This window comes from Chlorocebus sabaeus, chromosome 27 (genome assembly GCF_047675955.1).
Source record: "Chlorocebus sabaeus isolate Y175 chromosome 27, mChlSab1.0.hap1, whole genome shotgun sequence".
In the NCBI taxonomy this organism is placed as follows: Eukaryota; Metazoa; Chordata; class Mammalia; order Primates; family Cercopithecidae; genus Chlorocebus; species Chlorocebus sabaeus.
The window spans coordinates 49,138,796-49,155,882 of record NC_132930.1 but is presented as its reverse complement, the minus strand read 5'-3'; the positions used below and the strand labels follow the sequence as shown (position 1 = coordinate 49,155,882).

Sequence of the window (17,087 nt, the reverse complement as noted above, 5' to 3'; positions counted from 1 at the left end):
CCTAGAACTCAGAATCAAGACAACCCCAGTACTCATGAGGACTGACCATTACAGACACCCTTTGGGGCGCCCACCTGGATGCCCCAGACAGAACAGGTAGCGCGCGTCTGTCCTTCTCGCTGTGTTTGTATGATGCATTCCGGGTCTGTGAATGGTCACGTGGATTAATACTTTTGAAACCCCCTCCCTGTCTTCCACCTCATGTGAACTGGGAGATGGACAGAACTTTAACCTAGGAGTTTGACAACCAGTGACAGCAAATGAGAAGGAGCCAGAGTATCACACATCACAGGAAGCTTTATTCATCCGCTGCTGCTCCAGAGAGAGGGTCACGGGGTCACTCACTTTAATATGCTGTCATCTTGGGCTGGAAGGTTAGAAGAAAAGCACATGTTACTACACGCAGGTAACCTAAAAAGACGTCAGCTTCCCAGTTGTTTTTGTTTGTTTTTTTGTTTTGAGATGGAGTCTCCCTCTGTCACCCAGGCTGAAGTGCAATGGTGTGATCTCAGCTCACTGCAACCTCTGCCTCCCAGGTTAAAGCGATTCTCCCGCCTCAGCCTCCTGAGTAGCTGGGATTACATGTACCTGCCATCATACCTGGCTAATTTTTTTTTTTTAGACAAAGAGTTTTGCTTTGCTGCCCAGGCTGGAGTGCAGTGGTGTGATCTCAGCTCACTGCAACCTCTGCCTCCGGGGTTCAAGCACCACCTCCCAGGTTCAAGCAATTCTCGTGCCTCAGCTGAGTAGCTGGGATTACATGCCTGCCACCATGCCCAGCTGATTTTTTGTATTTTAGTAGAAATGGGGTTTCACCATCTTGCCCAGGCTGGTCTCGAACTCCTGAACTCAGGCAGTCTGCCTGTCTCGGCCTCCCAAAGTGCTAGGATTACAGGCATGAGCCACCACACCCGGCCATGCCCAGCTAATTTTTGTAGAGACAGGGTTTTACCATGTTGGTCAGGCTGGTCTTGAACTCCTGACCTCAGGTGATCTGCCCGCCTCGGCCTCCCAAAGTGCTGGGATCACAGGCATGAGCCACCATGCCTGGCCAGCTTCCCTGTTTTTAAACAATCCACATCTACTTAGCTCTGCTTGAATGTCCTTCTCCATTTTCCTTATTCCTGCACAAACCTGGGAGGGACAATCTATAAGAGCTAGTGTCACACGTACCTTCTGCCAATTCTCTGGCAATCCGTTTCAGTTCATCCTGCCTCTTCTTCTCCTCTGCTTCTATCCTCCTCTCCTCTTCTGCCCGAGGTTTTAGGTAACCTGTTTGGGGGAATGCAGGGGAATAAACTTCACTGGAAATGCTGCATAAAAGGAACTGAGTCCACAGGTCAAGGTATCTTCAGCGACGCTGTGAACCAGAAGCACCTGCTGTCCCCTCTCTTTATGTCAACGAGAGTCAACGCCTGACCTTCACCCTAAAGAGTCCAATCCAGAGGCTACAGGGTCCCTGCTGCCCACCCCCTCATGCACTGGCTCACTCGTCCTCTGTGAACAGGGACTGCCTCCCGTCAGACCTCAGCACTCCAACACCTACTCAGCACCCGTTTTCAACAAGCAGCTGCCGTTTTCGAGTCCCCCGCCCGAGCCTCAGAGGCCTGAGCTTTGGGTGAGCTGTTTCCACTCTAGGGGTCCCGGTCGGTGGAGGACACGGTCTGCCTCGCATGCGTGCCAGCCCCACTTCCAGAGCTGGAGTTCACCAAATGGCAGATAAAGAACTTCACAGGAAAGCCGAGCAGATCCCGCCCCGGCCCCGGGCCCGCCCGCAGTCACTCACTGTAGCGCGTGGCTCCGTAGACCATACCGAGGAACAGGGCGGAGTAGCGGCCGAGCTGCGAGAGAGGTTGATCAGAGGCGGCGGGAAACCGGACTCGCGGGATGGGGGTCGCGGGAAGAGAGGGGATGGGGTCGCCGGGCAGAGGTCGCAGGAGGGGTGGGGGTCGGGTCGCCGGGCGAGGGTCGCCGGGCGGGGATCATGGGGGCGGGGGGCGGGGGTCGCAGCCCGCGGGGTGGGAGCTGCGGGGCGGGACACGAAGGGGCCCAGAGCACTGCTCGGCGGCTGCAAAGCCTGGATCACCTTGATGAGCGGAGAGACCTGCACCGGCGGCACCATCTTGTCCCTGACCTCCGCACCGGAAGCACAACCCGCAGTCGGAGGCGGACGCCGCACAAGCCCGCAAAGCCTTGAAGGCAAAGGCGGAGCTGGACGGACGCATGCGCCGTCAGCAGCGAGAGAGCGGGGCAGGGGGGCGGGGCGCGCCTCCTGGTGGCCGGAGGGTGACTGCGCACTCCCGGGCCGTGGTGACGTCACGTGATGCGCACGCGCACAAGGGCCGGGGCGTGCGCGGATGACCACCGGCTGTGCCCGCGCGGTTGCTGCGTGAGGGGGTGTCAGCGCCGGGTGGGCCGGGGGTTTCTTTTCGCCGCAGGGCTTGGGCCCGGCTGTCTCCCCGCGCCGCTGCTGAGGTCCTGTCGTGCGCGTCCTGGCCGTGTGTCCACACCCCAGACTGCGGACTGAGGCGCACTCTGTCTTCTTGCGGGGCGGAGCGTCCGGGACCTGAGGTCGGGGCGGCTCGGGCGGGTCCAGCCCCGCGGTCTGTGCCCACCTGAGGGCGGCCTGGGCAGGGACCTGGGGGTCCTGGGAGCGGAGTGTGAGCCAAGTGCAGGTGGCTCCCCGGGCAGGTCCTTCCCCTACAGGGCAGTGACCCTCTGGCCAGTGTCTGTCGCCGGCCGGGCCGCGCTGGACTCCGCAGCCCGCGGTAGCATGGCCTCCAGGCCGCTCTGCCTGTGGCTGCTCTGCCTGGGGGCACCGGACGCCCTTCCCGCCGGAGCTGGAGCTTCCTCACCCCAGGATCTCCCATCACTTCCGTCCGGAGGAGGGGCTGGGATCTTCTTGGGAAGACCAGCCCCCAACAGACGCTGCTCCCTGGGTCCCCCGACTCCAGCCTTCAGGACTCCACAGCTCCAAGGGCCCGCCCCGGCCCAGGCCTGGGGACCACTGAGCCCCTCACTGGTCTTTGCTGGCCTCTGTCCACCTCCCAGTAGCTGTGTGTCTCCCACAGCTGCCCAGAGATAGGGCCTGCGGTGCCCATGCAGCCTCCCCGCTGTGCCGGGGTGCTCACCTGGCAGCCCCATGGACACCAGGCCTGGAGTCTGGGCAGGAGCCTTGCCCCTCCCACGTTCTGGATCTTCCTGGCGGCAGCCATGCTGCCCGTGTTGGGCTATCTGTGGGCCCCCTTTGGCCCCATGCAGTAGTGACGCAAGGCCTCCTGTGTCCCCTCTCCTGGCCCTGCACTGCTACGGGCAGAAGCAACTGGAGAACTATGGCTCGGGCCTCGCTAAGGTGCAGCATCACAAACTCCAGGACTCCTGAAGTGGGCATGGGGAGGACCACGATCCTGGCGACCTGGGCTGCCTGCCCAGGCCTGAGCCACCTCTACCCTCTCTCCTGGCTTGTTCTGGGGTCCAGGGCCTGGGCCTCTCTGGCTGAGAAACTGGGAAGTCACTGGGCTCTGTTTCCTGGGCTGGGTATACCAAGACCAATCCTATAGGACAGGGGTTCCCAGCCCCCAGCCACAGACCAGTACCAGCTTGTGGCCTGTTAGGAACCGGGCAGCACAGGATAAGGTGAGGGAGCATTGAGGGAGCATGACTGCCTGAGCTCCACCCACTGCCAGATCAGCCTGGACATCAGATTCCCACAGGAGCATGAACCGTACTGTGAGCTGCGCACTTGGATCTGGATTGCGCTCTCCCTGTGAGAATCTAATGCCTGATGAACTAAGGTGGAACAGTTTCATCCCGAAACCTTCCTCCCCAACACGGAAAAACTGTCCTCCATGAAACCTGTCCCAAATGCCAAAAAGGTTGGGGACTTGCTGTGGGGCCACCCTGATCTTTTCTCCAGCTTCTGTGAGGTTGACCTGCAGGCCCTGAAGACTCCTGCCTGAGGCCTCTGCCTGAACCCTGTCCTCAGGGGGCCAGAAGCAAGCCCCAGCCCTCCCCAGACCTCCTATTGCTTGCTGAGGAAGCTGCAGGTGCACACTGGATCCGCCAGGCACAGAAGCATTCTGGCCCTCAGCAAAGCCCCCACCTTGGGCCAGGGCAGACGGCCTCGGGTGACCACAGGTGGTTTCCCTTCACTGGATTTTAAAATAAACCAGACTCCTCAGCAACTCCTGCTTCCAGAATCAAAAATAAGTGTCTCTGGGGCCCAAGATGGGGGGTGAGGGGGACATACCAGCAGCTTCCACCGAAGGTGGGGTGGCGCAGGGCAGGGCACCAGCAGGGAAAACACTCGGGCAAACACATACCGCCCAGGGAAGACCCCCTGAAGCCGGTGGAGACCTGCCTTTGCTCAGGGCCTTTCCTGAGAGCTCAGTGGTGGGAAGGGTCCCACCTGGCTCAAGACATGGCCCGTCGGGGCCTCTGCAGCTGTCGGGTCAGCTGTGGGTGCAGAAGCTGATACTCCCCCAGCTCAGGCTCTGCTGCTATCTTTAGTGCTGCGCTCAGACTCCAGTGGCCTGGGAACCCTCTGCAGGGAGCTCTGCAGCCCTTCTCACATTCCCGGTGACCTCGGGGGGCCTCCCAACCATGCTTCCCCTTTCGGTGTGGTTCTTCCCACTCCTGCAGCCCAGCAATACCCCTTCAGGGTCATACCCAGACCCCACTGGACTAGCAGCAGGGGATGTCCTGGCCCTTCTTCCCAGCCCCAGGTTCCCACATCTGGTCACCTGGCCCCTTGCAGTCGGTCCCAGGTCCCTCCTGGACAGGTCATGCCTCCCAGGGACCTCGAGCTCGAGCGTCAGTGCTGCATAGAGACCGTTGGACCTGGGGATGGAACCAGGCAGCATCTCAGGGGATGCCAACTGTAACCATGTGTCCCTCAGAGGGTAGGACCTCTGCTCAAGAGACACACAAGTGGCACCTGTCTTTTTAGCTTTGCAGACACAATGGTGCCCCCAGGGGATTCCACCCTAATGCTGTGGCTGCATACACTCACTCCCACCCCCGGCCCTGCAGCACCGAGGGGCAGCTGCCTCCCACCCAGACGCAGGCCTGGGGGGCTCCAAGAGCTAGTTCTCCACTCAGTCTGCAGGCCTCCTCTTTGATCCTGCTTGGCCTGCAGACCCTCCTCCCACTACTTGAACCAGGGCATCTGGATTGACTCTGTGGTGGCCTCCAATATCTGGCACCACCAACAGACCCCAGGCCAGGTCCCTTCCCCAGACTCTGCCCTTGAGGCCATGGTATAGGGGGTAAGACCACGCTCAGGGCCCTGGAGTCCCCTCCCAGGCCATCTGAGCAGCTTGGCCACCTCCGTGGCTCCTCCATCCCAGAAATGTCATGACCCATGGGCCAGGCAAGGAGCTCCCAGCCATGAGGTCAGACCGGGTGGTCCCAGGGCCAAGGCTATGGACTGACTTTTCTGTCACTGAGGCAGGGAAGGGCATAAACACCCCTGACACACAGAGTGTGCTTGGCAGAAGCCTGGTGACCAGCTGCAGTCACCCACAGCAGCTTGGATCAAATCCAGAAAAGATGCCCCTTCCTCTGGCTCCTGCAGTTCCAGGGTGCCCAGGTCCCCAGGCAAGAGCTTGTGCAGGTGGCCCTGGTGACACACAGCATCCTTGGGAGAACTAAGCCTCCCCGCGGGTGGGGGACACGTGGGGTAGGAGGTGGTCCTGGCCAGAGGTGCCTGGGGAGGCTGGGGGCCTTGCGGGGTGGGGCACGGCAAGGGTGTGAGTCACTGCTGGGCTGCCAAAGCTCACTCTGCAGTTGTCCAGTTCCCTGGGGTAGCCCCAAACCTGTCCTTGTAGGGAGTGGCAGCCGGAGTCTGAGCTGTCCTGGGGGACCAAGTGGGAGCTTAAGATGGGCAAGACCTGGGGCCCTGGGTAGACGCATCAAAGCAGGCAGAACCCTGGGCGGGCGCATCAAAGCAGGCAGAAGCAGGCATGGTGAGCAGGCCGCTGTGCATGCCTGGGGTAGGCGTGTGGGTATGAGCTGTGTCGTGCGTGTGTACATGTGCACAGAAAAGAGCATGGGCATGTCTGTGCATGCCTGTGAGTGCAGGTGTGGGCATGTGCTGTGTGTGCATGTGTGTGTGCATGAGCATGTGTATGTGCGTGTGTGTGACCATGCAGGTGTGGGCGTGTGCTGTGTGGTGGGAGGTACATGCCCCACGCTGCTGCCCTGGTGAGAGTCTGGAGCAGGATGAAGGGGTTCCTGGCCTTCATGAAATCCCGGTACCCAGAACAAGCCCACCCAGAGTCCACTTGCCCGTCAAGCCTTCAGAGGCCAAGCTGGCTCCTGCTAGACCGCGATCCCTGACCACTGTGCTCTGTGGGTCTTCTGGAAGCCACTGTCTCTCCCCCACTCCCTGTGCTGCAGCCAGACACCTGCAGCTGCCCTGCCCCCAACCCCAGCTACCCAGGCTTGAGGCTGGCATGCTCCTCAGCTGCTGGGCCCCCTCCAGCCCCACCCAAGGGCTGAGGTCCACCCTTCATCTGAGTTAAGTCTCTCAAAACTCTGGGTGCTCTGGAGGGTTTCCTCAGCCGGCCCAGGACCCTCAGCCATGGTGCTCCCATCGCAGGCCAGCAGGAAGACCAAGAAGAAGGAAGGGGGTGCCCTCCGGGCCCAGAGAGCCTCATCCAATGTATTCTCCAACTTCGAGCAGACTCAGATCCAGGAGTTCAAGGAGGTAAGACTTTCCTGCTTCACTGGGAGCCCCCGTCCCCAGAAGCCTGTGCTGGGAAGACCCCATGTGGGCTGGCTCCAGGGCCAGAGGATAGGAGTGGGAGCCTATCCTCAGTCAGGGGTGCTGAGGAGCTGGGAGCAGGGGGCAGGGGCAGAGCCCAGCCGGGTCGGCAGCACGGCAGCCCTGGCCTCGCTTCCCAGGCATTCACACTCATGGATCAGAACCGAGACGGCTTCATCGACAAGGAGGACCTGAAGGACACCTACGCCTCCCTGGGTAGGTACCCAGGCAGAACATCTCAGAGACCTTGGAGGAGGCGAATACAGAGCATCCTCCAGTCCCATACGCTGCGGCCCCTCCTCCTCCAGGGCCTGGGCTTTAAAGACCCATCCGACAGCCCTGAAGGCTGCGAGGGGATGGCCCTGGCCTCCCTTGGTTCCATCAGAGCTAGCAGAGAGCGTCCCAGGGTGAGACAGGGTGAGTGGTACAGCCCAAGCCTGGAAACTCAGAGTGGGCTTTGGGGCAGCAGGCTCCAGGGCAGGGCTGACGCTCCGGTAGGACGCTCCGGTAGGACACTCCGGTAGGACACTCCGATAGGCAGGCGGCTTGCCCCAAGCCGGACCACAGAGCTGACAGAGGGCATGGAGACCCTGCCCAGCCGGAACACAGAGCTGGGGGAGGGCCTGGAGATCCTGCCCAGCCTCTGCAGCACAGCCCATGTGTGGTGGGGCACACTGCCCTCCCCAGCCTCAGTTCTCCCTGTGGCATATTCTGTTCCCAGCAGCTGCCTCTGACCTGAGGCAGGAGGGGAGGGGGCTTCGGTCCCACCCTGGGAGCTGCGGAGTGACTTCTCCTTGGGGTGGGAGGGTCGCAAGTGACCTGCCTTCTTCTCAGCCCTGCTTATGCCCAAGTAAGAACAGCAGATCCCAGCACCTTCCCAAGCTCTGTGTCACCTCCCTCTCCATCAGCCCTTAGTCCTGGGGCTCAGGGTTTGGGGTGAGGTGGACACAGCCAGCCAGATGCACCCACTGCCCCACATGCCTGGACCAAGTGCCTCCTTCCCACTCCCTCCCCACCCCTCCCATCTGCCTGCCTGGCCCTGTGCTGGGGTCACCTGCTGGTGGGGCCTGGCCCTGTGCTGGGGTCACCTGCTGGTGGGACAGCAGACATAGCAACAAGCCCTGCCCTGTGATGCCCCCGCATCTGTGACAGGCAAGACCAATGTCAAGGACGATGAGCTGGATGCCATGCTCAAAGAGGCCTCCGGGCCCATCAACTTCACCATGTTTCTGAACCTGTTTGGGGAGAAGCTGAGTGGTGAGCACTGGTGGGACAGTCCTTGCCCTCCTAGTTAATTCCTGACAGAGATCCAGACATTTCACGTAAAAATCCCTCTTCTCCTATCGCTGGAGAAGCCCTAGGGCCTGGCACTCTGGGAGCCAACAACTGTGGGGCCCCATCAGCCATCCCAGAGCCATGTGCTCAGGCTCGCCCTCCTGCCCCACATGCTGTGTGACCCGCCGTCGGGACCTCTGTCCCTCACTCATGCGGCACTCACCCCCAGCTCCAGGCCTGGGCTGACCCTGGGCACTCCAAAACTCACTACATCCCAGGGCAGGAGTGCCCGACAAGGCCTCCTTGGGGCTCAGGAAAGGAGAAGGCCTTCAGGCAGTGGCCACCTTGTGGGCAGAGGCTTGGAGTCACCCCTTGCTTGGGGCAGGGGTCTCCCCTCCTGCCACCTGCCCTTGGCAGCCGAAGCAGGACTGCCACCCTGAAGGCCCAGGGCTGAAGGTGCCTTTGTGGCAGGTACCGATGCCGAGGAGACCATTCTAAATGCCTTCAAGATGCTGGACCCAGACGGGAAAGGGAAAATCAACAAGGAGTAGTGAGTGCCCGGCCGGGGGAGGGCGGCCGGGCTGCCGGGGGTCCCCAGCGATCTCACCCTGTCCCAAAAGGGACAATCACCCACCAGATGCCACGCCCACCTCCCTACCTCTGACCAGCTTCAGGACCATGAGGAGTGAACCCAGGATCCCAGCTAAGTGGGACACCAGCCCTGCCCACACAGGGACCAGCGGCCAGTGCCCAGGGGGCGGCTTCCCCTCAGCCCACTCCTCCATCTTCAGCTCCTGCCAGGCACTGGCCTGTGACCTCCTTCGGGCTCTGTCCCCATCAGCAGCCCCCAGGCGGGCCCCCCAGAAGTGATGACCCCTGAGTGTGTCCTCTAAGGTCCCCCAGGCTCTGTCCCCATCAGCGGCTCCCCCAACCGTGATGATCCCTGAGTGTGTGTTGGGAAGCGACCTGCCCCAGGGCCACACTCCTGCGGGAAGGGCGGGAGTGCAGTGAGCGGGGGCAGCCTGGGGCCCCTGGAGAACCTGAGCCCCACGAGAAGGCTCCTGTGTCCCCGCATCAGCCCGCGCTGACCCCTTTCCTCGTCCTCAGCATCAAGCGTCTGCTGATGTCCCAGGCTGACAAGATGACAGCGGAGGAGGTCTGGCCCGCGGCTCCCCTGCCAAGCCCACGAGGGGAGGGCGGGGCTCCCGGGGTCAGCTGGGTGGAGGCGCACGCGGAGCCCGAGGGGCTGCAGCGCCGCGGTTAGGACCCAAGACAGAACAGGCCCCCGGGGGGACTCCCAAAGTGCCCGTTTGAGGGACAGAACTGGCTCAGAGGGGTCAGGTCAGCGGCTGGAGACCCCTCCCCTCTGTTAGGTCAGCGGCTGGAGACCCCCTCCGCCGCCCGAGCGTCTGTCCCAACCTGAGGGGCGGGGCTCACAGCTGTGCGGCCCCGCAGCCGCCCCCCACGCCTGACGCACCCCTCCCAGCCCCAGCCCCAGAGGGCGAGACCAATGCCCGGGCACCCCCAGGACCCCCGCACCTCCCCTAGACCCCATACGGTCCTCCCCGACGCTGCTGAAGGGCCGAGCCCGACACCCGTGCCCAGCCTATGGCTGCAGCCGCCGCCGCCCCGCCCCATCCCCGCCCCGTCCCCGTCCCCGCCCCCGCCCCGCCCCCGCCCCGCCCCCGCCCCGCCCCGCCCCGTCCCCGTCCCCGTCCCCGCCCCCGTCCCGCCCCGTCCCCGCCCCGTCCCCGCCCCCGTCCCCGCCCCCGTCCCCTTCAGCACCGCCCCATCCCCGCCCCCATCCCCTCCAGGACCGCCCTCATCCCCCGCCCCCGCCCCGCCCCCGCCCCTCCCCGCTCCCTCTCCCCCGGCGCAGAAACCACACCCGGGACCGCTGCAGGTGCGCGTTTGTATTTCGCTCCCGGAGCCCGCAGGGGGCCCTTTCGCCCCCGCCCGCAGGTGGACCAGATGTTCCAGTTCGCCTCCATCGATGCCGCGGGCAACCTGGACTACAAGGCGCTGAGCTACGTGATCACCCACGGGGAGGAAAAGGAGGAGTGAGGCCCAGCCTGGTCAATAAACCCGGACGCTAGGACCCTGCCTGCGAGTCCGCCGGGGCGGGAGGGCGCGTCCGTGGCTGCTGGGCCCTGCGCGCGAGGGGTCGCTAGGCAGCAGATAAGGTGGGGGCTCTGGGGCTCTCTGGGGTCCTCTAGCGAGGCCCCCCGCCGTGCACTCCGGAGTCGCCCTGCTGGGCCCCAGGACCCCAGCCCTTCCCGCTCCCCCTCGGTCCACACCCCGCCTTGAGTCTGCGCCACCCACGGCCCTGCCTGGTCCGGGTCCACACAGCAGTAGCCCTCTCGCTCAGCCGCGCATCAGTCTCGGGCCCAGGGGCTCTCTGCAGGCCCCGAGTGCGCCGAACGCCTTGGGTCCCTCCGCCCAGCTGTCTGGTGTGGTGGGCACAGCCCGGGTGACCCGAGCCTGCCTCCCCTTCACCACGCGTCCCTGGTCAGTCTCCACATCTTGGGGCTCTGGGAGGAGGAGGCAGGGCCCAGAGAAGCGGCTCCAGGAATGAGCTGGCCCTGAGCTTCCAAGCTGGGAGTGCCATGCTGGGGCCTCAAGGGGTAGTTTACGGCGGGGACTCCTGGTCCTCGGCGCCTGGGCACGCGTTCTGGGTGGAGGAGGACTTGCCAGACTCTGCCTGCAGGCGCCGGTATGAGGTGTGGAAGAAGAGTACCAGGATGCAGCTGAAGAGGTTGCACAGGCCAGCCATCAGCACCACAGACGCTGGGGACACATAGCACAGCTGTCCCCACAGCCAAGCCCTGGGGCCACAGATAGGCAGAGCCGGACGCTGGCCTATGGTGACACCACTACCCTTGACCACAGAGTGACCCCAGACAGAGCCCACTCCCAGTTCTTGACAGCCCTGAGGGGGTGTTTGCAGACCCAGGTCCTGAGAGAGGTCACCAGCATGGGGTCTGGGATATGGGTGTGCCAACCCACCTCTGATCTTGGCCACACCTGTCCTGGCTCACCTGTCCTGTTGCCCAGGGACTCCCTGCGTGGGACTCACCTGTCCCGTTCCCCAGGAACTTTCCATGTGGTGCTCACCTGTCCAGTCAAGTGGATCTTCCCCCTGCTGGCAGGTGGAGAAGGACCGTTCCGAGCATTGCACAGTCAGTGCCATCATCGCCAGCATGATGAATATTCCCTCGACCTGCCTAGACACACGTGGCCCTCAGCCCCCGCTGCACTGCCCATCCCCTCGGAGTCAGGTGCCACCTTGGGAAGTGTTGACATCAGTGCTGTCCCTTTTGCCACCACCCTCCCGAAGGCAGCACACAGCTTTGGTCACGGGCCCTATCAGCTGGCCTGGCCTGCATACAGCAGGCGCTCAGAACCTGCTCGGCTCTTGCCAGAGCAGGCAGGTTCCCCACCTCCCCGAAAAGGGGCCTGGACCACACGGTGCAACCCCAGGGGTGTAGGGTTGGAGCAAGGGGAGTATCTCTGGGGAGCAGCAGGGGCAGATGGATACTCACCCCAGCACAAAGATCAGGCCTACGGCAGCCCCCTCCCCCACAGGGAAGGAACACTCGACTGCCAACTCCATGGCCACGGGGGTCACCGAGAAGCCAAAGAGCCCGAGGAGCGAGCAGGTGGTGGCCAGGGCAAGGGCCTGTCCCTGCAGCAGGGACACCTGGGAGCAGCGGAACGGCAGGCAGACAGGTGGAGGGGGTGGCAGTCAGAATTGGACCTGGTTTCATGGGACACTGGGCACGGGGCGGGAGAACCCATCCCACCCAGGGGCCACCCTGGCTGGCAGAGGCTGGGCATGAGACAGTCCGGACCTCTGTTCCAGCCAAGCTGCCAACTGCCCTCTCCAGGCCTCACCACCCACCCACCCCCACAGGGCGGTCTTGGCTTGAGGAGACCCTCACCAGGGCAAAGGCCATGCAGGCCAGAGAGACCAGGCACAGGCCGATCTTGGTGGCCTCAGTGAAGTGCTTGGTCCGGTCCACGTAGGGGCCGAGAACCAGCGCCCCCAGGATCCCAAACGCGATGAAGAGAGCTCCACAGAGGCCAGAAAACCCCTGGAGGAGGCGAGGAGAGGCCAGGGCCCGGAGAGGCCGCCATTATCATAGGTGCACACCATCAGGGCAGGGGGCTCAGGGTAGGGCCGTGTGCTGTGCCCAAGGCCCAGACACAGCAACACAGGTTCCAGCCGCACCCGCTGGCTGCCTGCGGGCTAGGGTTTCCTGTCCTATGTTCCCCACCCCACCCCAGAGCAAAGCAATCGCTGAAGGGAAGAGCCTGTCGCCACAGAGGCCCCACAGGGCCGTGGTGCCTGTGGCCCTGGCAAAGGTGGAAACATGCCCCCAATCCTACACCGGGCACTGATCCCAGAGGGCAGAGGGCCAGCTCAGAATGTGTGAGCAGAGCAAGGCCCTCCCTGGTGCATGTCTGGATACCAGAAGATGGCCCTGTCCTGCAGACCCACAGCGGTGGGGCCTTGCTGGGAAGGGACACTGGAGCCCTGGGGGCCCCATCTTCCCAACCACACACCATCAGTCCCTCCACTCCATCCCACAGCTGCACCACCCTGCCGCAGTTGTGCCCACCACCTCCACCGCCTGTGGACATAACGTCGCCCAAGGCATCTCAGGAGGGCCCACAGCACAGAAGGGCGTCAATGTGGTCCCCGCCAGGGTCGGACACGGAGCACCCCAGAGGCCGCGGTGACTCCGTGGCCGTATGGGGTGGGTGACAGAGGCAGAGCCCCCATGGGTGGGGCCAGGGCTCACATTGGAGTAGCCGCTTGCACAGAGGATCTGCTGCAGGAGGGCTGAGAAGCTGTAGGAGATCCCGATGCATCCCCCGAAGCACACAGCCAGGATGACATAGGCCTTATTCCGCACCAGCTTCGGGGAAAGAGTGTCTCAGCCCTGCAGCCCCGGGGGCCCTTCCCAAACCCATCCCCTCCTCAGCCTCTTGCCCCAACCCCCAAATCCACCCTACCCCGGGGATCCCACAGCACTGACCAGCTTGAGCCCATCCAGGAACTTCTCTGAGGTGGAGCTGGCAGCCCCGGCAGAGGGCGGGGTGGGGGGCACGCTCTCCCGGAGGCAGATGGTGGACAGCAGGCAGACAACGCCGGCAGATATGGCGTAGACACCGAGCTGGGGAGGGGTGTGTGTGTGCACAGGGAGACCACGCAGACTGGCGCCCACACACGCCGCAGCCCTGCCTGCCCCAGGTGCCACCTCTCAGCTCCTCCTGCCCCACCACTGGCTGCCTCCCAACCCCTGGTCTGCAGCCACCCTCTGCGAGGCCCAGGCTGGGAGGGGCCTGCTTGACTTCATCCTCACCTGCTCCAGGGGCTGATAGGGAGCCTTGGCTGTCAACACACCCCTCACCAGTGACACCCTCCTGGCTGACGTTAGCCCAGCACCCCCAGGCTCCAGATTCATCTCACTGTCAGCTGCACAGCCCGTGACAGGGCTCAACACACGGACACTGATGAGTGCAGAGGCACACGTGCACACACGCTCACCCTCAGTACATGCCCACAAGCACAGACACACCACACACACCCGATGCACATGCATGAGCACACACAGGCACACACCACACACACATGGGCACAGGAACAGAGACACGCACCGCACACACCACACACACTCGATACACATAGGCATGCATAGTACCATCACACACTGGCCGGGCACGGTGGCTCACGCCCGTAATCTCACTTTGGGAAGCCGAGGCAGAAGGATCACGAGGTCAGGAGTTTGAGACCAGCCTGGCCAACATGGTGAAACCCCACCCAACTCTACCAAAAAAAAAAAAAAAAAAAAAAAAAAAAATTAGCCGAGCATGGTGGCACACGCCTGTAGTCCCAGCTACTCCAGAGGATGAGGCGGGGAATTGCTTAAACCCAGGAGGTGGAGGTTGCACTGAGCCGAGATTGCGCCACTGCAGTCCAGCCTGGGCAACAGGCTGAGACTCCTTCTCGGGGGGCGGGGTGGGGGGAATCACACACAGGCATAGGAACACGGACACGCTTGGGCTCAGGAACACACAGACACGCATGTGCACACACCACACAGGCCAGGCACGGGCGCCTCATGACCCCTCACCATTAACAGAATGTCCTCGCCCTTCTTGACCAGCGCAGGGGACAACACATTGGCCACAAGGACGCCCAGGGGGTTCGCTGGGTGGGCGGATGCACAGGGAAATGCGTCAGCTTGGCTGTGGCCCGGCTTCCTCTCCAGCCCACAGGCAGAACCTTCTGGGCCCCAGCTCCTCCACCCTAGCCAGAGAGCCCAGGGAGCCGAATATCTGTGCTTGGAGCCAGAAGAGACCCCAGGGTGAGCCCAGGCAGGCGGCCTCCCTCCCCGGAACTCACATATGGTGGCGAGCATGTTGGCCGTGGCTCGCTGGTGCTCTGGGAACCACAAGGCAGCCACCTTGGCTGGAGAGAAGATGACCAGGCTCTGGGCAAGGGCACAGAGGCTCTGGCCACCCATGAGGAAGGCAAATGGGTTTTGGGTCCCAACAACCACGCAGGGCACGATGCGTAGCACACTCCCAGCAAAGTTCAGCCACGCGCCCAGGATGGCCTGCGAGGAGGGCGTCAGGGACGGAGTCAGGATCGCTGCCGCCAACCCAGGTGCCTGCCGCGTCCTCCCAGCACCTGCACTTCCCACTGCCACCACCCTGACAGCTCTGCTGGGTCCCCAGCTGTTGGGACTGATGGGCCCTGGTCTGGGGAGGAGGCCTTGACTCTCCATACCCAAATGCAGGGGCCTTCACCCTGTCCCAGAGCGGGCCACGGTGTGGGGTCTGACTCACCGCCCAACAGAGCCCGAAGGAGTCCAGGACCCAGATGGCCACCAGGCCAAACAGGGTGGATACCACGAGGTAGACCAGTGACAGCCAGTTGATCTGCACCATGGACAGGACGAAGTGCTCGGCAATGATGTCAGCCACAGGTGCAAAGCTGAGCCACAGCTGCAGGGGCCAGGTGGGAGTCAGCACAGAGCCACAGACCCCAGACCTACGTGCTCTGGCCCCAGCCAGCCCGAGGGAGCCAGAGTGCCAGCAGGCCTGTGAGGCCGAGGGGATCCAGCAAGCTGGACACAGGGCCCTCCTGCCCAAGGAGAGTGCCACCCTGCCTTCCCCGAGGGAGGGCACCCAGCGCAGGGTCAGAAAGCATGCCCTGACCGGGGACCAGCCTGAGGGGCAGACACTAAGGCCAAGGACCTGGCCAGAGCCCACAGGACCACGAGCCCCACCCAGACCAGACCTGGGGCTCCAAGGCAGGCCGGGGAAAGACGGGCATGACAGGGTCTCAGCTAGAACCTCTGGGATTGCAGGCCAGCCCCAGCCAAAGCCAGCCCGACCTTCCCTCCCAGAAGGCCCAGGTGTTTGGGCAGAATGTTGACAGAGCGGATGCCATTCCCCACCCCGCAGGCATTATCAGGTGCTAGGGCTCTCCACCCCACAGACGTCCGGCACACAGCACAAGTGCACACTGCGGCCGAGGGGAAGGCCTCCTAGAGGAGGTGAGACTGGCTCATCCCTGAGGGAGGTCAAAGTGGAGCTGGTCACCAGGGCTCACGACAGGAGGGAGGAGGGCGTCCACGCGTGGGCCTCGAGGAGGCTGTGTCACTCAAGGTCAACTTCCATGAGTCCACCGAGCTCCAGGCCACACCCTCTGGCAGAGCAGCCAGACCCAGGCTCCGCCCGGATGAGGTCTGACTCAGCCCAAGGGACAGGACAAGGAGCTTGGGCAACAGCCACCTTGTCTTCCTTTTTCCACAGGACAGGGCCGGGGCAGATCTGCCAGGCACAGAACGAGCTCCCCAAGCTCAGCTAATGGCTGCCTGGCCGAGCCCACAGAGAGAAAGTCAGGCGTCCACTGACAAAGCCTGCCCTGCACAGCCAAGCCCGCCACTCCAGCCTCAGCCCTGCCCTGCTTCCTCGGGGGCCTGAGTGAGGCCCACAGCTGACTCACTGAGCAGAGATGCGTCTGAAGCGTGCAGGGCAACGTGGGAGGATGATCTGTCCAACTCCCTTCCTCCTCTCCCAGCCTCGACCCTGCCCTCGCTCGCCCCCTTGGGTCCTTTGAGTCTCATCCAGAGCACTGGGCTTGGCTGCCTTCTGGGGTGGGTGTTGACCCAAGCTCTGCTCCGGCCGCCCCTTACGCTGCCCGCTGGAACCCGGGAGCCCTGGTCACTGGCTGCAGATGAGTAACTCCAGCCTCAAGGGCACTTGACTGGAGTGAACGTGGTGCTCACGGCTCACTGTGGTGACCCAGGCAGAGACCATGACGACTCTTGGTGTCAAGGTGAGACTTCTGTGTGCTCCATCATGACTTGTAGATATTGCTACAACGGTGAAGAACTGCAGTAGGAGGCCCTTGACTGTCCAAGGGATGCCCCACACCCAGGACACCTACTGACTCTCGGACCATTGAACCAGCCTGCACCCTCAGATGCTCCACCCAAAGTCAGTTATGGCTTCCCCAGTGCCTGGACACGGTGGGCCAGGATGCCAAGCCACGGCAGTGAGTTACGGCGTGTGCCGGCATCTGTGGGCAGCAGGCAGCCCCCAGGCCCATCCAGCAGATCCCAGGCCTGTCTCGTCCGGGGGCTGGTTCTCCATACCCAGCCAGCAAAGGAGGAGGGGAGAGGCCCTGGGGTCCACTTGGAAGAACCCTGACCCAGGCCTAAGAGCGGCTCCTGCTCCTGACCCTGAGCTTCCTGACCATCCCCGTGACCTGGTGCCTCCCTGAGCTGTGGGTCCTGCTGCCAACTCTAGCTGTTCATTGCACATTGCCCAGATACTGCCCAACCAGTTTCTGAGGCTCCCTGGAATGGTTGATGAGGGCGCACAGGGTGGGAAAGGCTGCAGCGTGCAGCACAGGAAGGGAGTGGGGGCAGGATGGAGCCCAGCCCAGCCCAGGAGCCGCCCCTCACTCAGAGTCAGGTGGAGGAGAGTGTGGCTCCAAGCCCACCTCTGCTCTGTGCCTGCTGTC

At 63.1% G+C, this 17,087-nt stretch overlaps 3 protein-coding genes across 3 annotated transcripts; 1 reads left to right on the top strand and 2 right to left on the bottom strand.

Annotated features, from left to right (window-relative positions):
• Positions 1-279: 279 nt before the first annotated feature.
• ATP5ME (ATP synthase membrane subunit e) lies at positions 280-2,839 on the bottom strand. The gene is made up of 4 exons (XM_008018202.3): positions 2,087-2,839; positions 1,787-1,841; positions 1,174-1,272; positions 280-367 (listed from the first exon to the last, which is right to left on the bottom strand). Exons 1-4 carry the CDS (start codon positions 2,120-2,122, stop codon positions 342-344), a joined length of 216 nt encoding a protein of 71 aa, XP_008016393.1. The 5' UTR covers positions 2,123-2,839; the 3' UTR covers positions 280-341.
• Positions 2,840-6,472: 3,633 nt separating this feature from the next.
• On the top strand, positions 6,473-10,139 carry MYL5 (myosin light chain 5). The gene is made up of 6 exons (XM_008018200.3): positions 6,473-6,709; positions 6,907-6,982; positions 7,919-8,023; positions 8,513-8,591; positions 9,149-9,197; positions 10,004-10,139. Exons 1-6 carry the CDS (start codon positions 6,584-6,586, stop codon positions 10,103-10,105), a joined length of 537 nt encoding a protein of 178 aa, XP_008016391.1. The 5' UTR covers positions 6,473-6,583; the 3' UTR covers positions 10,106-10,139.
• On the bottom strand, positions 9,940-15,941 carry SLC49A3 (solute carrier family 49 member 3). Its single transcript, XM_073012602.1, is given in 12 exon segments — positions 9,940-10,270; positions 10,272-10,367; positions 10,708-10,828; positions 11,156-11,265; positions 11,584-11,741; positions 11,983-12,135; positions 12,847-12,963; positions 13,084-13,221; positions 14,182-14,258; positions 14,454-14,667; positions 14,900-15,058; positions 15,354-15,941. Coding segments are annotated over 12 exon segments (1,581 nt in total). The 5' UTR covers positions 15,390-15,941; the 3' UTR covers positions 9,940-10,068.
• Between the last annotated feature and the right edge of the window lie 1,146 nt (positions 15,942-17,087).